The sequence below is a fragment of the Castor canadensis genome, chromosome 2 (genome assembly GCF_047511655.1).
Source record: "Castor canadensis chromosome 2, mCasCan1.hap1v2, whole genome shotgun sequence".
Lineage (NCBI taxonomy): Eukaryota > Metazoa > Chordata > Mammalia > Rodentia > Castoridae > Castor > Castor canadensis.
The window spans coordinates 19203234-19227367 of NC_133387.1; the positions used below are offsets into that span (position 1 = coordinate 19203234).

The 24134-nt window shown below is 44.3% G+C and overlaps 1 protein-coding gene across 1 annotated transcript in view; it reads left to right on the forward strand.

Annotated features, from left to right (window-relative positions):
- Window positions 1-2845: 2845 nt before the first annotated feature.
- Slc13a4 (solute carrier family 13 member 4) overlaps window positions 2846-24134 on the forward strand; it is a 44126-nt gene continuing 22837 nt past the window's right edge. The window contains exons 1-5 of the mRNA XM_020182924.2: window positions 2846-3648; window positions 7972-8100; window positions 19280-19416; window positions 21377-21549; window positions 22008-22062. Of these exons, the coding sequence (XP_020038513.2) occupies window positions 3550-3648; window positions 7972-8100; window positions 19280-19416; window positions 21377-21549; window positions 22008-22062 (593 nt within the window). The 5' untranslated portion in view covers window positions 2846-3549. The remainder of the gene's footprint in view (window positions 3649-7971; window positions 8101-19279; window positions 19417-21376; window positions 21550-22007; window positions 22063-24134) is intronic.

Below are 24134 nucleotides of genomic sequence, written 5' to 3' on the forward strand. Positions count from 1 at the left end.
GGGACTGCATTTTGTCATATTTGCTCATAGAATGATGGGGGTAGTGATAGGGAAAACACACCTGAGACTCATGGAACCATTTCTGCCATTTCTATACTGCTGCAAAGTCTTAGGATCTAAAAAGCTCTGGAAGCTTCCTTCCTGTACAGTCAGCATCCTTGCAGGTATCTCTGGGGTCACTCAAGAGACAATGACAAACACCTCACCTGCTGAAAGCTTCATTGTTCTGCCATCTCCCCTTGAATCTAATGAAAAGAGCATCAAATGAGGGGAATATCAGTCAGAAGGCATTTCAGCAGGAAAAGTGATCTAAATGCTCATTAAGTGACTTTGTACGATATCCCATATTTTCCTAACTCACTTTAATAACTTACATGCTTTTTTTTGAAGTTGTGTTTAAAAAACACACAACATAAAACTTACCATCATAACTGTGTTTAAGCTTACAGTGCAGTAGTATTGATTATAGGCACATTTTTTTTTTGTTTTGCGCTTTGGGGTTTCTTTTTCTTTTTGGCACTACTGGGATTTGAACTCAAGGCAATCTACCCCTTGAGCCACTCTGCCAGCCCTTTTTTTGTGTGTATTGGCTATTTTTGAGACATGGTCTCTCTTTTTGCCTGGGCTGGCCTTGAACTTTGATCCTCCTGATCTCTGCCTCCTAAGTAGCTAGGACTACTGTATAAGCCACTGGCACCCAGATGGTGTTTGTTTTTTTCAGCGGCGATCAAATCCAGGGATTTGGCAAATGCTCTACCACTGAGCTACATCCACAACCCTGCACAATGTTATAAAACAGACTTGTCTAGAACTTTTTATTCTTAAAAAACTGAAATTCTAGACCTATTGACCAACCGCCCTTTCCCCCTGTCCCCCTGGCCTGTTCTTGAGTTTAACTGTATTAGATACCTCATACAAGTGGAATGTATCTTACATTTCTTTCTTTTCACTTTTTTCTTTTTTTTTGCAGTACTAGGAGCTTGAACTCAAGGCCTCATACTGGTTAGGCAGGTGCTCTACCCTTTGAGCCACTCCACCAGCTCTTTTTTGTGTTGGGTATTTTTGAGAACTATTTGTCCAGAGTGGCCACAAACTGAGATCCTCCTGATCTCTGTCTCCTGAGTGTGAGCCACCAGCACCTGGCTTTGTATCTTACCTTTCTTGATCATTGGATTCTGGAAAGAGTATACTTCAACTGGAAAGTGGACAGTCCTGAAAGAGAACTACTGATTCTACTGGGCCATTCACAACAAATTTCACCCATGGTGTAATAAAAATGGCACAATCGAGTTACTAAACTCACTGGAATCTTTGTTATCTCAGATTATCTCACCAAGGAATGCACAGTAGCTCCTGGCTTGGACAGCGGATGCTGACTTCTATAGCTGTTTATTATTACCCCGTCTCTCTAATATTTGCAACTAAAACATCCTACATTCTCATGCTCGTTCTGAGTTTCAAAATTATTACAAAAATGAAACCAGAATTTAGTAAATACAATCTTTAAAGCCAGTCATTAACATGCAGGTAAAGAGATGAATCATTGTAGCCCATCCTACAAATGCAAAGTGACCTCAAAGAGCTGCCCATAGTTACACCTGTGTTAAAAGTCAAGAAGAACTGGTTTCTTGGGGTCGCTTCTCTCATCACTTTACTGTTAGCCTGGGGATCATTTCCAAGGGCTATAGCTGCAGACCTTAAAATGTGTCACTTCTCAAATTCTGTGAAGTCAACAGAACATAGTTTTCACAAGCCCTGGTTCTGCTCAGTATCTCTCAGACGAGCACCACCACTTAGAGATAGTTTTCTTTTCTTTTTTTTATTTATTGTTTTTATTTATTATTTACTACATTCTGGTTTCATTGTTGTACACAGTACTGTACACAATGGGGTACGTTGTGACAGTTACAAAAGTTCCTACAATATATCATAGTTAAATTCACCCCCTCCATCATCCTCCTTTATTCCACCTTCCCCCATTCCTGGAATAGTTTCAATAGGTCTCATTTTTCCGTTTACATACGTATGTACATAATATTCCCATTTTTTTTCCTTGTTCCAAATCGATGTGTCCTTTCTAAGAAAAGAAGCTAACTACTTCTCCTGACCTATAGTGGGAGAAATTCTATAATCTACCTGCTGCTGAGGTGTCATCCCTGAACTTGGCAATGTCTTCCCACCTCTTCCCTGTAGAAGTAGAAGTGCTTTCTTTCTGGTAAACGGCCTCAACGAGGAGTGTTTGCATGCCTACTCCAACCAGAAGGGCCACCGAGGCTGGCATCTAAACCTTTCCAGAGAGGTAGAGACCCTTCTCGTTCTTCCTAAAAGTTCCAGGGTTTTTCTTCCAGGCCTATGCCTTCCACCCACTCAGATCCTTGTACTCTCTGGGTGTTGAAGAAATGATCTTTGCCAGCAGAGAAGTCTGAAAGGCTTAATATTGTGCACCCTGGAGCAAATTTCTCCAGAATTAATATTGCATTTTCTCCCTGCTCTCAGGTGAATCACCTTCCTGAGAACCATGTCAGCAAGTGTGTCCCATGCTTGGAAACAACAAAGCAGTGCTTGCCATGAGATCATGTTTAAGATGATACTCACCACTCCAGCTCCTAGGATGTCGGAAAAATAAGCTTTGCAAGCTGCCTAGGTTCTGCAGAATCAGCAGGCCCCTGCTGTGACCAATCAAGAACTGTCTTTGGAAGAGCTATTGGCTCATTCTTTTCAACTTGCTGATTGGCTTTGAGGAATGGGTGGAGCTACTGCCTCTGTCCCTACTTCCTATTGGTGGATGAAAGTTAAAGGTGGGCCTCCAACAAGTTTTTGTCCTGTGACAGAAGGAAATGTCTTGGGGTTTTTTTTAAATACCCTTGCTTTGAAGGCCCAGGCTCAAGAAAAATTATAAGTAAGAAACTAATCTGAAGGAAAGAATTTTGAAGCCAGTTAGGGTGTCCAGTCCTGGGAGAGAGCGGCAGCTCCATCTGAGGTCTGCATGTGCTTCTGACAAGAGCAGGTGCTTGCTTTAAGCGAAGAGGCTACTAGAATTTTACCAACGGTGAGACAGATAAGAGACAGAACAGGTTCTGCCCAAAACAGGCCGTCAGAGGGAAGGAAAGTGATGGAGAGCACGATATGCTTGTAGTGTTTTGTATTTTTTAAAGCCTTTACCTTTTTTTTCAAGGCCATTCAACAGCAGCAAAAGTATACTTTTAATTGCTTCAGAAGGCTTTTGCTGACACCTAGAATGAAGTTACTCTCTTGCTAACCATGCAGAGAGGGGACTCATGCTACCGCTTGTAATCCTTTCCCAGTTTCTTTTCGATGGCCATAATACCATGCTCATCAATCCCACCTAAGGCAGAAGGCAAGGAGCCCAGCCTTCTGTGGAAACGGGGTACAGCAGCCCTGCTCTTCTGCCCCCAAGACCAAAGAAGACTGACTCTTGGGAGCCAAGAAAGGTGTGAGAAGTCTTCCTGGACAGAGAGTGGTGCATAGTGCAGCGCCAAGGCGGTGCCGGTCAAGCGGTCAAGGGCGAGGAAAGGAGATAGGGCCACCATGGGCTTCCTGCAGGCCCTTTTCCAAGCACGGAAGCTGCTGCTGGTAGTCTGCGCTCCACTGCTGCTGCTGCCTCTGCCCATCCTCCACCCCAGCAGTGTAAGTACCGACCTGTCCCTTGCGCCCAAGGCATGGGGGAGTGGGGGAACACGAAAGAATGGGGTGTTTATGCAGTACCCGAAAATGAGGCTTGTGTTGGAAGAAACGGACATGTTTTTCCGGAGGAGACTGAAGACCTTCTTCCTAAAAACTCATTTTCATCCCTGTATCTCACTGCCCCCAGCCAGGCATCAGAACAGAGTGGGGACTGTGGCTAAAATGATTGATGCCTGTTGCACGAAGTGCAGGGGCCAAGCAGTTGGGCTGATGAGAAGGACAAATTGGTAAGCCCTTGTTTGTCAGGAGTCAGCCTGTGACCATGTTTATCTGAGAGCAGCTAGAGACATGGGAAGACCTCCCAGACCTGACACAGAACAAGGATGAGGGTGGGACAGCACTGTGGAGCATTTCCAGAGTCTGAGAGCAGGTCATGGTGGGCACTGATGACCAGAATTTGAAAATTGTCATCTCTAACATCTGAACTTTTGGGAAGGAAAGTTTAAGTTGGCATACTGCCCTGGTTCCATGGGATTATTTGCATCCTCTGTATACCCTCTGTGCTCTTGAAGGACAGACCTAACGTGATGTGACAAAAAAAAAAAAAAAAGAAAGAAAGCCCCCAAACTGTACACCATGATGTGAGAGCAGAGGACTAAATCTTTGGCTCACATTCAACTTGCTTCTTGGACTGTCACTTGCCTCCCTTCCCTTTCTCTCTCTGGCTGCTGGTCCCTGGCTTCACTCCTTCTCCCAGCTGGCACTGCCCTTGAGATTTTAGGAAAAACAAGCTAAGACAGGCTAACTGTGATTGCGGGAGGGGAAGAATATCTTCCACTCTGCTCTTTGAGTAACTTGGTAACCAAGATTAATTAAAAAGTTAAAGAGAGGGGATTAGGATGGTGCTCTTTAAAACTAACTGATTTAAATCTTTAGTGAAATAAATACCCTAGAGTGACAGGAAGGCACAGGAATTAGGAATTAGGCTGGAATTAGCAGTGGTAGCTGCTGACATGGTTTCTGGACTGTACGTTAGTCAATTATCTGCTTTGCATAAAAGAACTTGATTTTATTCTATTATTTTACTTTGATTTTTTTTTTCTTTAACCTCAGTGTCAGGTTGATTTAAAGGAATGCTAACAAGAGACACATTACTCGCTTCAGTATTAGGGAGTCCCTGTCTCCCCCTTAAGTCAGCCTTCATCTTTGGGGAAATGCCGCCACTTTTGAACATTCTCCTTTTCTTCTTTCTTGTTATGTGATTTGGGCTTGAGGTTTGTTTTTTTTTTTTTTTGAAACAGGGTTTTGCTTTGTAGCCTAGCAAGCCTCAAACTCATGGTCCTCCTAAGGTAACCTCCTGAGTGCTGCGGTTGCAGGTATGCCTATTCTCTTTCAAACAGAAGCAAAAAAGAAATGACAATACCGTCCCGTCCCGTATAGGCATCCCCTGAATGTCCACCCAGCAGTTTCCACACACCTGCTGACAATGGCATTGATAAAAGATCTGGAGGCCTAGAATTTTCTCCCTGGTAAGAGACACCTGTCAGCCAGCGGAGAAATAACTTCAGGCAACGTTAATTGAGCTACCTGCCAGACAATGACCAGACACAAGGACACCAGGCTCCTGGAATGAACTCTGCTGAGTTTGTTACTGGGTGGTCTGAACCCACGCTCCCATGATGAATTTAACAAACTCTTGAAGAGACAAAAGCAAGTTGATATAGATTCCATGGCTGAACTAAGTGAGAAACAAATGGAAAGACCCTCTAAAGACATCTTTCTTCTACTCTTCTGCTCTAAAGAAAGTGCAGATAAAATGACAGTGATAGTGTTAATCCTATGGGAAGGGGGTGTTGACTCAGGAACTTTTCCTCGTAACCTATTCAAATTCCTATGATATTTACAACTGAAAATATCACCCTACTCAAATCCTCCTGGTTCACATCAAAATAGTACCTGGTAGAAGGAAAGTGCTACACACACACACACACACACACACACACACACACACACACACTTAATTGGTGGCTCTGTAAAACAACCAGGATAAGGGCTTCACAGGGAGGGACAGACAGTCTGCTTCTTTATCTTCACCTGGAATTAAGACTGGTCATTCTTTGTCTGTTTTTTTCCCAGAAAAGAGAGGAGCACAAGTGGGTTCAAGCTTTGAACTCCTTTAGGTAGTTTTACGTCTGCACCTAAGAAGGTATTTCTCTAAAATGCATTCTTTTCCAAATGGTTTTGATTTTATTGTCTTATTAGTACTTCCAATGGTTTTGTCTTCTCTCTGATCTTTTGGCCCCAAAGGAAATCTTAGTGGGAGCTGTAGTCAGCAATCACTGGGCCCATTTCATATTTCCCAAACCCTCGCCCTATAACCCACGAGTATAGGCAAGGGAACAAGGTCCCTTGGAGTCCAGCAGGTTAATCAATCCTGCTGCCCCTCACTATCACAGTGACCTTTAGTGGTGTTTATGAAAGAGTTTGAGAAGCTTATTTTGAACTCTAGGGGCTGTAAATGGAACAAGATTTATCAGGTTCCCTGATCAACAGCCAGACTCAAGCCAGTTCAGACCTGAACCCTGACTTTGTGAAAATTGAGGAACCCTCTGTCAACTTGCATTTTCTGCACAATGGCCCTCTAAATCCTGCAGCTTGGGGAGATTACCATTATTAAGACCTTGGACGGTGACCTCCTCCAAGAGTAAGCTGTAACCTTCTTCAACACCACTCATCAGCACTGTTCAGGGCCATCAGAATTACGGAGGTCAAGGTTAAGAGGGCTGGTATGATAAGGATGTTGTACTTACTTACTCTGTGTACCCCTGGGTTGCACAACAACAGAGCGAGTGAGCCTGGGAAAATGCTGGTAAATTTCCAGGCCTCCCCTTCCAGGTGGATGGCACTTTATTCCCTTTGTAGAAAGTTGTCTCTATGGCATCAGGCAGGGGGCCTAGTTTCCGAGAGCAATGAGCACCTGGGGAAGTGTCACCAGCAGCTAGAGATCAGAAATGCTGCTAAACATCTTATGTTGCACAGGACCACACCCCACACACCATGAATTATCCAGACCTGAGTGTCAGAGCCTAGGTTGAGACATGTTGAGTCAGGAGTTCATTCTTCCTCGTTTCAAAACTAGAGTCCTGTTATTGGGATAGCTGCCTGGCCCTTCCACTCCTCCCTACCAAACTCCCTTTAGTTCTTTTCTAATTCTTCAAACAGGTCCCCTAGGGGAAAGACTCACCTGCTAAAATGCTAGTGCAATATGATAGAGCTTCAGGTCAAACATCAAAAGGGAAAATAATCAACTGTTCTTGTCTAACAATTTATTGGATTAAAATTTACCACTAAGCTGGGTACAGCGGCAGGCATCTATAGTCCCAGCTACTCAGGAGGCTAAGGTGGGAGAATCCCTTGAACCCACAAATTGGAGAACAAGCTGGGCAACATAGCAAGAAACTATTCTTCCAAAACAAAAAAAAATTCCTAATGAATTAAGTTGTTTTGGCAAATGGTCTGAAGCAGGGGGACTTAACTTCATTTATTCATTTTTAAAGCAGTGAAGCCTTTTTAAGTTTGCAAATAAAATTCCACATGTAATGCCAATATAGAAATCAAATGGAAGCAGCGCTACTTTAGTTGGGGTGAGGCTGGAGAGGGGGTCTGGGTTCAAAACCTTGCTGGTCTTCCTGGGATATGCCTGAAACATACCCAGGCTCCCGAGCAAGAGAACACAGTATGGAAGCCACCTGTGGGTTATTTCTAAATCTTATTTCTTACCAATCCATTTCCCTTCAGTAAGGCACATACCATATGTACCTGTGCTGAATTTCAGATGACTGACTTCAGGCTTCACAGGTCAACCAGTCACACACATTGATACCATCTTCAACTCCCCTAAGAATCTCTGTCATCTGACCAACTGACCCCACTTAAGTAAGGTCCCAACCCCAGTTAAAGCTTTGATCTCCACCTTTATAGCTTATGAACTTGGCTCTGGATGATGTACATAATTTCATTCCCCACCCTACAAAGTTTCAGGAACCAGCAGAGCTGTGACATTTCAACAGTCCAGTGGTCATTTCACTGCCCATGCAAAACCACACATCAGACCTAGGTCCCCCACAAGAAGCAGCCATAATTTCACCCACCAAGGATGGTCCCCCCACCACGTGTCTACTACTCTTGCCTGCCAGGCCCAGCTTTGCACTTCCCAGAGCTGAATCCTCATGTTCAAGCGCTCACTGCCTCAGCCCTGGGTTTCATTCCCATTCTCTGTGACAGTGAGTGTCCCTGTGACTAATCATCTATTCCCTCCCCTTCCAGGAGGCTTCATGTGCTTATGTGCTGATCGTGACTGCTGTGTACTGGGTGTCCGAGGCTGTGCCACTTGGAGCTGCAGCCCTAGTGCCTGCCTTCCTCTACCCATTCTTCGGAGTTCTACGGTCCAATGAGGTTGGTCCCTTTGTGATCCAGCCCTCTGCTTGGCTTGGGCTCCAGCAAATGGGAGATTCACAAACCACCTGGTGGGAGGGACTTTTTCACCAATTGGAGCAACCCCTAATCCTGGGCTTTACACCTCTGTTCCAAATCCTGACTTCTTCCTCAGCCCATAACCTTCATCTCCTTCAAACTGCTCAAAATTTGCCTCTTTCAGGAAGCTTTCCTTGATTAAACACATCCAACTGCTTCTTCAGTTTGAAACCTTTTAGGAACTATATGATTGGTACAAACACTTGATCTTTTTCAGTCTCTTGTATGTCCATGTAGATGATAAGCACACTTGGACAGGGAGCTAGTGTCTGAATCCTACTAGTAATCAAGTACTACCCAAGTGCTATATTATTTAATGCTGACTTTCCAAGATCTCTGTAAGACAGGTGTTAATATTTCCAAACTACACAGGAGGAAAGAGGCTCAGAGTTAAGAAACTTACCCCAAATCACAAAGTAGTGACAGAACTAGATTCAAATCCATAGCTATCAGATTTTAGAGTGTATACTCTTGCTTACAATGCCATACGATAAACATTCCACAAAGTATTAGGTGCTTCTTAGTGTTATCAATCCGTAGAGTTATTACCAAGAACTGTGGGTCCCTCTATCTCTGTGAGGAAGAAGGAATGAAGCTGGGCCTACTGGATGCGTTAGCCCTTGATAACAGAACTCTTTTGGAAGTCCATGGATAGGTGATCTAATAGCTGTGCTGCAAATAAACACTTTGTGTTTCTATGGATGGACTTGACTTACCAGTTTTTGTTGTTTTGACCTTGAACTTCTTTGTCTTCTTTTTATGTAGTCATAGCCTCAAGCTCTCTAAAAAAAGGATAGGATCCCCCAAACTGTCAGAAGAACAACACCAATACTGACATCTTGGGATCCCATAAAAAAGCTAGTTTGTGACCAGAATTGCCAGGCAGTCATTGTGATTTTTCCCCTTCTTTTGTGTAAAAAGGATAGGTAGGGAGGGTTTTGTGCATTCTTAAAAGAAAAATCAAACTTAAACATGGCTTTCATTAAGAGACATGTGCAAACTTGTTTCTGCAGGTTTCTCCTTAAGGTAAAACCAAACCATCCTGGAGTACCAAACCTTCATGGAGTAAGGGGTGAAAAGTAGAGGGTAGAAAAGGAAAAAAAAAATGAAGTTTAGAAAGATTTGAATGCTAAGTAACATTCGAAAGTGAGATAGCTATGCATTAGGAGACTTAATCTTTGTATTTCTCTACAGGCAGTCCAAAAACGAACAGTGTGTTCCTTAGCCTTAAAGTAGCCAATTTCTCCAATGGCTATCTGAAGCGGGAATCCTCCAGGTAGACCTGCAGCCCATTCCTTGTAGAGATGTTGCTAGGCAACAGCTATACAAGAGCTGCCCCTTTGCACAACCAGTAAGGCCAAACAGATAGGGAGAGTCTGTGGAGGCAGTAGTTTGTTGGGGTTAATTTGACTTTATGAAGAGAAAAGAAAGATCGTCCTGTGAAATTAGGCATCGCTACTGCTGGAGGCTGGAGGAACGAGAGGGTACAGTTTCTCATTTGAGGGGGAAAATCCTAATCTAAACATCTGTCTGATGAAGTGACTTTGGCCAGCAAGGCTATTTTAGCAGTTGGACTACTGGGAGCAGCTTAGTCCAAATGTAGTCTGTTTAGCTGCCCTCCTTAGCTCAGATTAGAGGAAAATGCCAATAGGATAGAGGACATGAATTGTAGCCCTTGTGAGCCAGTTAACTTTGCAGACAAAACACCCTCTCTAGGACTGTAGGCACAACTCAGGAAGTAGAATGCCTACCTAGCAAGCTCAGGACCTGAGTTCAAACCCCAATACTGCAAAAAAAGCACCCCCTTTATCTCCACTACAAGCACCCCTCCCCTAGTCCACGCCATGACTCCTTAGGAGGCCCCAACTCATCTGTGTGTTATGTCCCAAACCTAACTTATGCCTGGCCATTCCCTGGCCATGACTTGGGCCTTTCATCCAACTTGGAAGGGTCTCTCCAATTCCTTCAACTTTTGAAATCCTACTCATTTACTCTCTTTGGTGAAGCCCTTCCAAAAGACTCAGCTGAAAGCATATACTCTTTGCTTTGAGACTATTTGATGTTTTTATCTTTGACATGGTACACACTAAGTCATAAACTTTTGCAGACATGTGTTTTCTCTACTAAGACTCTCTTCCTCTAGGATTTGTAACTGGGCTCACAGCCTATGTGCAGCCCAATGTCACCTTGGGTCATCCCTCAATTCATGGTTCTTTCTTGCTGGGCTTCTTGATGGTGTATAAGTAGGGTAATCTCTACATGAGGAAGGTATACAAACAGGATCAGTATGGCTCTGGGAATGTAGCTTTTGTCCCTCATATTTTTCATTCAACATTCTGAAAAAATGTTTTTTGAGTTCTGTATCTACCACGTGCGGTATAGGATGATATGGCACCATGAAGTGACCAAGATGAACAAAACATGTCTGCCCTCTTGAAGCTCATTTCTGGCCTTTCTGAGCTTCCCACCATCACCACGATCACACATCTTAGTCTAGTGTGATGAATGAGTCAGTCAATTGGTTCTCCAGAGAAACAGAACCAATAGGAGGGTAGGAAAGATATAGATACCACTGTAGACATAGATATATATGGGTTTCTTATGAGAAACTGGCTCACTCAATTATGGAAACTGAGACATCCCATGATGTCTACAAGCTGGGAATCCAGGAGAGCTGGTGGTATAATTTAGTGTGAGTTCAAAGGCCTGAGAACCAGGGGAACTGGCACTGTAAATCCCAGTCCAATGGCAGAAGATAAAATGAGATGTGCCAGCTCAAGTAGTGAGGGTAGAAAATGGAGCAAATTTGTTACTCCTTCCTCCACCTTTTTTCTATTTGGGCCCTCAGTGGATTGGATGGGGAAGACCATCTGACTGAGTAGACAGATTCAAATGCTAATCACACCCAAAGTGCCCTCGCAGACATGCCCAGGAGCCATGTGTTAGCTGGGCACCTCCTGGCTCATTCAAGTTGGCACATAAAATTAACCATCACAAGTGCACATAAATGGTTACTTTTTATGCTAATAACTTGTCAACCAGCAAGAATTAAGAGTTCTATGTGATGCTTTAACTACTCTTTCATAGTAGAACTCAGGTGCTAAGAAGAGATATGGAATGATATAAGAGGTTCCCTGACCTTCAGAAGTTCCTAGTCTAGTAAAGAAAAAGTAAGACCACGTGGAAAAATACAGGAGACTATGCAGTAGTGCCTTGTCTCCTGATATTATAAAGGATTGACTTAATTCCTCATGAGAGAATGTTCTAGGTAAGTGAAATTCACACTGCCAAGTGCCCAAATTTATGTTGACCACTTTTTGATTACAATCTTTCTAGAAGGCTTTATGAGTTCCCTGGAAGTCATTGAATGTAAATTCACTTTTTTCCTTAGAGCCTTCAAAATTTCTGGGGAAAAGATGGATTCTTCCTCAGGGGAGCCAGTGTGGGCTAGGTGATGGCACAGTTGAGTAGTCCAAATGCTAGTTGAACAGCTGGACCTAAAGAATGCCAAGTACCATGCTGGCATCAGACTGGAGAGATTGTTCAGATGGAAATGGGAAAGACATGTTACACGTTTTACAGATGACTAAGCTGGGTGGGCTAGTTTATGTATGGTGACAGATTCAAAGTTGCCTGGGTGAGACAATGGGCTGAAACTGACAGATGACGTTTAATAATGATAAATGTTAGCAGTTTATGTGAATAAACCCTTGGCTTTCAGCTAAGTACAGGCTCAGTATGAGTCATCTATCAGTCTAATGTGACTGCCAAAATATGGAGCAGTTACCATATGTCAGGCTGTAAGCGGCATCATTTACACGTACTATACCATCTAATCTTCTGTGAAGGAGCTATTATTTTTACCTTCGTTTTACTGAGGAGAAAACTGAAGTTCAGAAATTTCCACTAATTTACCCAGGGTTATACAGCTACTAAGTAGCAGAGCAAAGACTTAAATCCAGGATTATATGATTCTAAAACTTGCACTCTTGATTCCTGGACAATATGTACCAAAATCTTTGTTGAATTAATAAAGGAGGCATCCATAGCACCAAATTCTGGACAAAGAATTCATGCAGAGGTGGGTGGCCAGAATGTCAAAAATCTAGAACTCAAGCCCCATGAGAAAAGAAGAGATGACTTAGGGGGTCATGATTTCTGACTTCTAACACTCAACATACCAAGACCAAAGAGTCAAAGTGCCATAAGGAGCACCCTACTCTGTGTAAAGGAAAATTCTGGAATGGGCTCCCATGTGTGCTTGTCATATTCTTGTCCTTGGAGTTCAAGCCAAAAGGCCACATCAGGCAGTGGCTCAGCCTGTAATTTTAGCTACCCCAGAGGCAGAGATTGGAAGATTGCAGTTCGAGGCCAGTTGGGCAGAGCATCATTGAGACCCCCTTTCAACCAATAAAAGCTGGGATGCCTATCATCCCAGCTATGCGGGAGGTGTAAATTGGAGGATTTCAGTCCAGGTTGGGCCCAGCATAAACTCGAGACCCTAATTCAGAAAAATAACTAAAGTAAAAAAGTCTGGGAGTGTGGCTGAAGTAGAAGAGGGCCTGCCTAGCACAAGCGAAACCCTAAGTTCAAACCCTGCTATCAAACAAAAAAAGAAAAGTTACCACATCAGGGACACTAGAGGTGGCCTTTGTGCCTTAGGAGACGGGGTAGAATTCATGGTCCCTTTGACTTTGGGAGTCTGTGGTCTTGTGAGCATCCAGCCACTACTTCTCTCTGGTGGTACACAGAGCTTGGTCCTGGATTTTAGGTATGTTTTTCATTTTGACTCTATTGGAACTCTTATTACTATCATTAGATCTGCCTCAAGTCCTCTAAGCTCCTTTTCTTCATTGCTCAGTGTTCATAGCCTGGGTACAATGCCCAAGTCAATTCAGTTAGTTAAAATTTACAATCTATAAGAGAAGGGCATACAGTGAGCACCAGAGGGCTCTGGGCAGGAGGCAAGAAGTGTAGTTTGGATGTGCCACTCAGGAACAGTTCTCTAGGAAGCCCAAGCTCAGGAACTACTTCTAAAATTCTGTAGTAACTGCATGTGTTCTCTACTCTACCCTGTCCCTGTGCGCACACACACACACACACACACACACACACACACACACATTGGCTATCTCAGTGGCCCTGCACTGAGTCTCTTTCAGATTCTGGCTCTTGTCAGGGAAAGAGAGGTGCATAGGCAGCTCCCACTGGGATAACAAATGGTCTCTACAGCAAGTGATGCTTGAGTCTGATGTCATGAATCTGCTTCCCTGTTGGCTCCTGATCTTTCTGACACCCTGGATACCTGCCCATTGCCTAGACTCTGACTGTCTCTATTTGTTTAAAATTGGGGAGCACTTCATACTCCACTCTCAGCTCTGCCTTTCTGGCTTCTATTCCCATGGAGACTGAGCCTCCTTCTGTATGCAGGCCCTTTGGGGATGTGGACTGCACCCACCTGCCTGAGTCCAGGCTGTCCATCACCCTAAGTCATCCAGACACAGCCCCAAGCTGAGCTGAATACCTGGATCTGTGTAGGAACCTATAGATCTTATAGCCTTTTAAGGTCAAGTTTGGTGAGAGGAACTATTTTTGAGCCATTGATGAACCAAACCTTCACTGTGTTCTCAGAGTCCAGCCCTACCTTGGCCTCCCTATAATTGGGAGCTCTCATAGTCCCAGAAACTGGGACAGAATTGGGAGGTGGGTGTGAATCAAGGTCTCCAAGCCCACAAGCCCATGTAGGGTACTTCCCCACGAAAAAAAAAAAAAAAAACAGCATTCCTGCACGCAGGAAAAGGCAGAGAGATGGCTTTGTTTCACTGTTTGGATATTAACTACAGTGGAGCAATGAGGGTCCCCTGGCCTTGACAGGGCTTAGTTTAGTGCTAAGGGGGAGCCAGCACAGGCATCCCCTCCTGGGATCTAGGGGACTTCCCTGCAAAATTGTTCAGGTAAGCCAAATAAGCCTCAAATTAGGACCATTGCCACAGCCTTCCACTAGTCTCCCTAGGGACTCCAACACTCCTGCTTTTGAAGAGGCTCACCCAAAATTCACTGCAGCTCTGATGTGGACTATCCAATGCCACCAAAAGCCCACGTCAGGAGCATGGACAAAGTCACTTGCACACATCCTGCCATTCTCTGGCTCAGAGTAGGGGGAGGATTCCTGCTGTATGATGGGCAAAAAGTAGTACAGGAAATGCAGACAGGGTCAGGACCAGGTTTGGAACAAAGTAGAACTGAGCTCGAATCCACCATTGATGCTGGCAAGTTGTGAGCAAGTTCTGTGATCTCACATAACTGCCATTCACTCGAAGAATGACAGTGTTAGAAATACTTACCCTGAGAGATTCGTGAGGGTTTTAGACAAAAATATTTGGCATATAGGAAAGAATGAAGAGTTGGTCTGTCTCTGTCTCCCCTCTGTGGAGAAGGCACCAGAGAGTATGAACTGTGCATTCTTTGTGAGAAAAACAGTGTGCAGAGGTTAATGTCCAGGTTTCATTCTCAAACATCTGGGAATAGAGCTACCAATTCCCCCTCTCATTTTAAAAAACTTAAAAAAAAAATATGGTAGTCCACACTTATTCATGGAGGATACATTCTAAGACCCCCAGTGGAGGGCTGAAACCATGGGTAGTGCTGAGCTCTATGTATATATATTTTTTCTTATATGCCCTAAAGCATTACCACATGGAACAAGAGTTAATCTGTCCCTCCATGTTTTATGCCCTGGTTCCTCCTTTCCATCTCTTGCACATTGGAGTTATTATTAAGTAAAATAAGGGTTGAATCTGTTAACTGAGATGACTAAGAAATGACTAACAGAGGGGTGGCATATACAGAGTGAATACAGTGGGCAAGGAATGACTCATGTCCCAAGAAGAATAAAGAATGGGAGAGCATGAGATTTTATCAGGCAACTGAGAAGAGCACACAATTTTAAACTTACGAATCGTTTATTTCTGGAAGTTTCCATTTAATATTTCCAACCACATTGGCCTTAGGTAACCAAAACTACAAAAAGCAAAACTGTAGCTAAAGGAAGACTTCTATGTTCAGTCAGCAATGAATAATTCTGTATCCAAGGAAATTAATGTTCTTTAAAGCTCATCACTAACTGAAGTCACCTGCAATTTTCTAACAAAGGACTAGTTAATTAATAGACCACATTCGCCAGCAAGAATGTTTGTTGCCTCTGAATCTAGGCCAAGTCAGAAAGCTCTTTTGAAGCAGCTACCAATCACTTCAGAAGGCATGAAGGCATCTTTACCTTTTAGGTCTCCTTGTTCCTTCTGATGCTCTTCCTTCTCTTGTTCCCTTCACTTGTTTAGGCGGGCAGTTGATTCCTACCTGCAGTTGATTTTTTTTAAATTTCTTTGGTGGAAACATTTTATTAAGCATTTCCCATGGGGCAAGCAATTGTCTAAGAGTCCTCTGTACTATCTTACCCAAGGACCACATCATGGCAGACTAAATGAGCTACGAAGCTCTATCGTTGCCTCTTAAAATGTTGGTGTGATGAATACAAAGATCCACTTGTGGGAGGACAGCCACAGTCTGACCTCCAGAGCCCAATCTCTTCACTGCACTCCTCTGCTATACCTTTCCATAGGGTCCATGAGCCTATCTTTTCTAAAATGCAATTTGAAAACACCTGTCCTCTCCAGGTTCTGGGACGTGGCATACTGGGAAAGACCACAGAGCAGAAAGGCAGTAAAAGCAATCAAAAGTGCCAACCTCATGTCACAAAATCTATGCACCTTACCCCTGGAAGGAATACCTGTTTGGAACCTAATTTCTCTTTACAAATAACTCTAACAGGCTCTGTTATCTGATTTCCCAAGTCAAAGAACATTTGTCACAGAATATTAGAAAGTGAGGAAAAGGCTGCTAATGGTGACAACAGAAAGTGGCACAGCCTAAGAATAAGACAGAAAAGCTGTAAAATGCAGACACGGGGCTCAGAATGACCAGCAGCCTGGACAACTAGCCAGATGTAGGAGCTGCTGAGACAAAGGTATGACCCAGGAGAGCTGGCACACGTCTGACAGAAGGCTAGGAGAATGCCTGGGCTCTGTTAATAAAGACAGAAAATAAGCAACACATTTTAGAAAACGAATAAGCTAATCCTCAAGAATCCTAGGACTCTGGTGTTCCCTGGGGGGTTCTGAATAAGGCAGGGTTTATTGTGAAAGAAAAATCAATGGGCTGGAAAACCAACAAACAACACCACTGAGCAGGATTTTAATTTACAAAAGTGAAAAGGCAGCCCTGTGGCTTTGCTCTCTGCATGAGCCCAGTCTGTGTGCTAATAGCCTCAGACCAGGTCAGCCTTTGTGCAGAGTACTTCATAACCAGAAGTCACTAGAAATCCTGGGTGTTGAGGCAGGCAATAATCTTTGCAGCAACTTTACAAGGTAAAACATTAAGGTTTTTGATTTTTGTTTTGTTTTGTTTTTCTTTTTAAGATAAAGAAAATGAAGGTCAGAGAGATTGAAAAATGTGATAACATGCCTAGGGTCACACAGCTGAGATTTGACTGGTTCTGGAGTCCTCACTCTTCCCACTATGCTACCTCTATAGTCACAAACTACATTCTGAGCCCCAGGGTATAAATGCATGGCAACAGTTACAAGACAGGAAAGCCTATGGATAGAACAAAGCCCACTAAACACCTAATGAGAAAATGGCAGCACAGAAGTCTCACTGACACGGCCTCACACTGGTCCTAGGCCTGGGCTTTTAGGGCCAGTGTCAGGATTGTGATTAGGAATGAAGATAAGAACTTGGTGCCAGCCCTTGCTGTCTGGTGACCAAGAAAATTCAAGTCCAAACTGGTTTCCAGTTGACCTACCCTATATGGCATGTTGTCTATAGACTTTGGATTCAGATGGACTTGGATTGATACCCTGCCTCAGCTGCACTGTGACCTTGGACATGTGTCTTAACCTCCTTAAGTTTGCTTATCTGTAAAGGAAGACACTGGCAGTATCCACCTCTTAGCACTGATGTAGAGCTCAAAGGAAAAAGCAAAAGCAAAGATGCAAAATGCCAGACATGCAGAAGGTTCTCTGCCTGTGGGTTCCTTTCCCTTCCCATTAAGTGGAAGACAGTGCCTTCTAAAAAGCCATTATAGACAAGCTGGTGTGCTGGAATGACATGTGCCAAAGAGGCAGAAAAGTAAAGTTTATTGTCAGGCCCCTGGAAAAGTCAACCTGATCATAGTGACTCTTTGACAACTTCTTAGGGAAGGTAAGTCATGGGACTGGTAAAGGGAGCGTCCCCACAAACTACTGTGTCTGTGTCTGCTATGGGGTTTCCTCCTCGGTAGATAGAGGAAGATAAAGCCCTGTTTGTGCTACAGAACTGCCTTCTGTTAGCCTGGGGAGGAAATAAGCCACTGAGAAACTCCTAGACCCCCTGCTCAGATGCAGCCCACAGGCATCCTACCACTAGGGAGCAGAATCCTCCCCCATGGCCACTGCAGCTCCCAGAGATACCTCCTCCTGTCCAGAGCAGGGGGCCTTCTCTGTCCTCAGGGAGCATTAGTGACCCTGGTCAGCAGCTGAGGAGTGAGCTTGGGGACAAGAACTAGGTTAACCAAAAGCACAGGGCTCTTCCTTCCAGGAAATAAATGATCTCACAGACAGCAGATTTCCTTCTACACAAACCACCCAACCAAAGGTGATGAAATGTCCATGGAACAAGACAGAAAAGGGAGAGATAAAGCAGACTGCTTTCTTAATTATTATGACTGTGATATTATCAAAGCGTTACATTCACGAAGTTTAAATTGAATATTACTGGAAGGCTGATAATAAAAAGTGAAGTCTCATTCTCCCTCCCCTCCACTAGCTCACACTCCCCAAGTCCCACCAATCTACCCTTACACTCAGTGACCTGTAACTCTTACCTGCTTCTCCTGGCATTAAGCTCTATGTTCCTATATGATATTCTTTTTTTTTTTTTAAATTTTGTGGTAGTGGGGTTTGAATGCAGGGCCTCACACTTGCTAGGAAGGTATTCTACCACTTGAGCCATTCCACCAAGCCCCAATATTCTTATATTAATTCTTGAGTCATCACTTTGATTAGGCATTATCAGTTGACTTCCTGTTCTAGCAGATGAAGATTTTGTTCTCTTATCATCCCATGGAGGGATGGCCCTCCATCTTCCCAATTGGCTATATCACAGCTTTTGTTAATTCAGTAATCAAAATGTAACATAATGATTACACAAATATTGTTTACTTCAAAGGCCACATATTTTATGTTTAAATTTCCTGTTCAACTTTCTTTCCTGCAGTAAAAAAATGTTCTTGTTTTCTCACTTGAAGAGGAGCTTTGAGGTAGAAGTTAAACTTTTCTCTTTTCCTTTCAATTTCTAACAGTTCTCATGTATGTAACAAATATTCACTGAGTATCTACTCTTGTGTATTATTCTGCTAAGTGTTAAGAGACATGGGAAGGAACCATAGTCCTTGGCCATTAGCACTTTAAAATTTAGTTAAAAGACAAGAGAAGGGCGGGAGGTGGCTCCAGTGGTACAGCCCCTGCCTGACATGTGTGAGGCCTTGAGTTCAAACCCTAGTACCACCAAAAAAAAAAGACAAGAGAGACATATAAAATAAGCAAACTACAGTACACACGTGAAGGAGCAACAATTCAAGCGTTATCCCAAGTGCTCTGTGGTGTGCAGAATTAGTTCACAGCCACAAGAAATGTTCTGGAATGAGAAGCTAGAACCACAGGAAGGTTTTCTGGAGTGCACCAGGCCTGAAGTGCACCAGGCCTGCAGTCTAATCAGACTGTGCGGCCAGAGATGAAGACACAATGTTCCAAGAGAGGGAATCACATGAAGACGGCACATGAACCCCAGATGTATGCAACACCTTTTTAATGAGCCTGCGTCTCAATTTCCACACCATTAAAATGAGGAAAAGGGTTAAAACTGGTGCTATAGTTATGTAAGAGAAAATTCCTGTTCTTGGAAAATAAGCATTGATATATTTGACGATACCAAAGTGTATGTAGCTTGGCTCTGGTGCTGGGCCCTGGGTGGGAGAGGGTGACTGATCGCCCCGGCCTCCCCACAGGTAGCTGCCGAGTACTTCAAGAATACCACGCTGCTGCTGGCGGGCGTCATCTGCGTGGCGGCGGCAGTGGAGAAGTGGAACCTGCACAAGCGCATCGCCCTGCGGATGGTCTTGATGGCGGGGGCCAAGCCCGGCATGTGAGTCCTGCTTGAGGTTCTGGGTGAGGTGAATCCCTCCGGCTCCCGGGACACTGCTGGGAAAGTGAGCCTGGGCCACAGCGGGACATTCACTTTAGCTCATGGGGAGGACATAACACAGACCCATGGAGTTTGCACCTCACCCTCCACTGAGAGGTCCTATAGCCATGGAATATGGATTAGAAACAGGAACCCTGGTGTCACTATCATCTAAAGAATTTACCTGACAACCTAGATTACAAAGCCAGCAGGCCACCACACCCAAGGGGCTCTTGTAACACAAGATGAGCCACTAAAAATGGTTCCCAACCTTTCTCCTGGGGGTCAGGGAACAGGCTGGACAAAGAGGTGGTTATCTTCTCTGTCACCATTTAAGGAGATGTGGATGTTTCGGTTTTTGTCATCTCTTAACACCACAGACCCGTTAGGCACATTGTATTTGACCATGACCTCAGCTGTTTCCTCTTTTCACTCTACTGTCAAGAAAGTTCCATGGGAGAGAGTCCCATGGTCAGGAAATGTGTGGGTATGTCAGTATGAGCATCACTACTGCAGTACTGGTCCCTTTTCTTTGTCTTCCCTTTGGAAGCCTTTCTCCCTTAATTCCAGTTCACCACCTTCTTTCTACATTTTGTGTAAGCCACCCTGAGTTCTTAGGGAGTCGGAGTAGAAATAAATCATACAGTTTAGTTTTCAACATGAGTCATTTACATGCATATAGTTTGTGCTTAAAAGTATGTACCTGTCTCCCAGATTGTCAAGTGCTCACTACAGCTTAACCTCCTCCTCCCCCAGCAATCATCTGTCCATGCTCAATCATACACACAATGGCATTTCCTCACATCTTATGGAAACTGTGGCTCTTGCAAATCTCTGTGTACTAGCTTTAAGAATTTCTGGGCTGGAGGCATGACTCAAGCAGTAGAGCACCTGCCTAGCAACTACAAATTCCTGAGTTCAAACTCCAGTACAAAAAAAAAGGAATTTTTATCCATTTGTGTTTCCACTTTTCCCTATTTACCTCTTCATTCAGTAAGTTTCCATCCTACGTGCTATGTGGCCACTGCATGTACAGGACAGACAAACTCATGTCACTGTTAGCCTAAAGAAAACACCATCAGGACTGGGCCCTACTCAGGCATAGTCCACATGACAAATGTATTGTCCCCAAGTTGTGCAAAGTCACCTAAAATAATAAACAGGGGTAGGCGTCATGTTGTCTTACCTTATGGAAACTAGAACCATGCCTGTACAGGTACACATTGCACAACATTTTCCAAGTCAAAGAGAAGTAATTTGAAGGTTATCTTTGCTGGTGTTTTTCTCCAGGCTTGACTGCTTTAGATACCAGCTGGAAAAGTGCACACAGTGACATGGGGCCACTTCTGTGATGTTGGGGCTATACTTTAATAATTTTGGTGGTAGAACAAGTAGTGAGCAGAACTGTGAACTCCAAACACTGATCTCTCTTTGCTCACTAACAATTTTGGTGACTTGCTGCAAAACAAGGAATGCAATGGCACTCATAGAATTGCTGCCTGCAAGGGCAGAAAAGAATCCCCTTATACACAGGAAACATACGTCACTGAGTTCCATGGAATGTCCACAGACATGAGCAATGAGTAAGTCCACACCCTGTGACCCTTCTACCAAAGCTATTCATTGCTTAAGTAAGAGCTTCTTCCTGGCTTAAGGTCACTAGTCCATGAAGTGCAATCCATTCATTAGACATTGACATTGATGATTACTCTGTGCCACACACTAGGAGTACAAGGCTGGATGACACCCTGTAGAACATAAAAACTCAATTTGGTGGGTAAAGGCAAACCACACTTCTCAAGACCAGCACCATGGGGTTGGTTGGCAGGAGACCCCATAAGTGACCTGCAAGGTCCACCAGTGGCTCCTGGAATTCGGGCATTCCACTGATCCTCTTCCCCCAATGCTCCCTATCTTCTAGGCTGCTGCTGTGCTTCATGTGCTGCACCACGATGCTGTCCATGTGGCTCTCTAACACTTCCACCACTGCCATGGTAATGCCCATTGTGGAGGCCGTGCTGCAGGAGCTGGTCAGCGCTGAAGATGAGCAACTCATGGCGGGCGACTCCAGTGCTGAAGAACCTGAGCCTACCAGTACAGCTTTCTGGAATTCATTTCCCCTTTGCTCTTCCAACCTCCTCCCTTGGGCTCTTCCAACCTCCTCCCTTGGTCCCCTGCCAGTCTTGTCTTGTGACACTGTCCTACCTAGTGTCCATCCCCATAATCTCCTCACCTATGCCCTTCCCTTCCTCTTCCCTCTCCCTTCTTTCTCATACCAAGCTCTAGTAACCTGAAGCTTCCCTGATCCCCACTCCAAGCTCCTTGCTCCTCCCTCACTTACAGGCATCCCCACTGCTCCTTGTCCCAGATGCTCAAGGGTTACTACAAAAATGCTGGGGCTTGTCTGCATCCACAAACCCTCCTATACTCTTCAGGCCAGAGAGTAAAGGAGTCATCATCCACCACACTTCTCATCTGAGTCCCTGAACTACACCACCCACAGTGTTATTTCCAGTCTTATGTCTCACCTCTGTGTTTCTTTGCCATTGTAGGTCTTGATGTAAACAACAGCCAACCCTCTCTGGAACTCATGTTTGTCAATGAAGAGTAAGTATGACTGCCCTCCCTCACAGAGCCTCTCAGGGTCCATTGGAGAAGTCAGGAGAGGTAGGACAAAAACCAGCTCTTTTAGATGTATGTCTCTATCCCTAGGAGCAACTTTCCCAAATCTTGAGGAAGAACCCCTTAATCTTAGAATTCTACAGTGATAAGAAAGAAGGGAAAGACTAACACTGAATCTGAGTGGACATAGGAATTGTCCATATAGCTACCAAGTACAATTTCATCTAAATTGATGTCCTTCTCAGTACCATAATCAACAATTGGAAAAACTCACATAATAGTATCACTGGCGAGTCCAGGAGTATCACAAACTATTTTATACATATTAGATATGGTCTTACTAGATTTGGCCTTGTTTGATATGGCAGAGAAAAATCAGGTGACAGTTTGGGGACGGTTGATGGGAAAGGAGAAACAGCCTCAGGCACTCCTACAATGTGGATCCACTAACAGCTGATTTCTTTTGGAGATTCAATATCAAAATGCAGTCTTCAAGGTATTCTGTGATGAGTATTACACATTGTAAAGCTGGATTTGTAATGAAGTTGGACTTTGTAATTTGCCCTTTTCATAAAAAATGGAGAACCCATGTTGAATGAAATGCATATGTAACAACATGGAAGTAGAAGGGACATGGCCTTGTTTTTCTTTTACCACTGCCTTCAATCACAGCCTATTGGGTGATATCTCAAGCAGATGCCAAAGCCTTCTGGTCCCTTGCAGATGTGATGGTCTCACTTTTAGATACTGAGCAGTCTAGTCCAGGTTCATATTAAAACTTCAATCTCTCATTCAAAGCTTCTCCCACCTCCTCTTTTGCCCACACCTGCTCCTTCTCAGCCCAGGCCTGAGGAAGAAAAGAAGTTAAAATGGGTGAGGAAGGGAGTTTCACTCCTCCCTTTCTTCCTCTTTTCTTCCTCCTTCTCCCTTCTAGCTTTCAACTCTCTGCTGCTTCTAGCTTCTCCAGGGTTGGGGCAAAGGCTTCAGGGTATAGAAAAGATAAAAGGGCTAAAAGGATGTGGGCCAGAGCAACTGATGCCTGGGGCTGGTGCCCTCTCTGAGATTCAGACCCCATCTAGTTGGGCTACCTCTCTTTAGGGTTTGTGGAGTATCCTGGTGATGAGGCCTCTGCATAACCCAAGCCCAATTGTGGGTTGCGCTTTTGTATGATCACTGGTCCCCTAACTTGGTCTGTGTTCTGACCCCACTTTCCCACAGCTTTCTTGGTAGTGCCTTTCCAGGTGACTCCAGCCCAGCTTCCTTCCTCACCACAACAGCACTGCTGAACACTGAAAAGGCAGGCTGCTCCCATTGCCGTGGGTCTTTCTCCCTACTCTGGCTTCTCTGACCACACTGCAGTGGTTTCTTGCCTTTGGTCTTTCCACATGACAGCATATGCTCCCAAAGTCCAAAGCGCTCCAGCTATCCCTAGATCTCTCTCAGCATCTTCTGTGCTGGTGGGAGTAGGGCTGTGTGGCATCTCCTCTCATATCCAGGGTCTTCCCTGCAGTCTGAGGAGATCTTACCTGTTCTTTTTAGCTGTCCGGGAAGAAGGGAGAGGAACATAACAGCACATTGTCCAAAGAACATTTCATGCCACACCTCCATCACCTCCTATTCTACCCTGGTGGAGCCTGTAGATGGGTGATGGTGCAGATCACTTCATCCTGTGTGTGTGTGCTCCACACTCATCTGTCATTGCAATGGGTAAACTGGTGGCCCCCACCATCCTTACAACTAAGACAAACTAGAAACATCCGTTGAGCCCTCAGTGTGTCAGTAATTCTGTCTTCAAGGCAAAGGCTGGGCACCCACAGGTATGGGAGGGACTCCATATGTGTAGTTAACTGTGCTCTTAACATGCAGTTGTTGACCAGAAGTTCTCCCCATCTTTGTGCTCTCACTTGCCTTTCCCACTGTGCTCCTGTTGCCTCATATAAGTGAATCACAAGCTTCTCTTTCTAGACAGTGGCCTTCCCCGAGTCAGCCAGTAAGGATGTGGACAGGGCATAGGCTTTCCAGTGGGACAGAGAGAAGGTCCTGTGTATCCACCACTA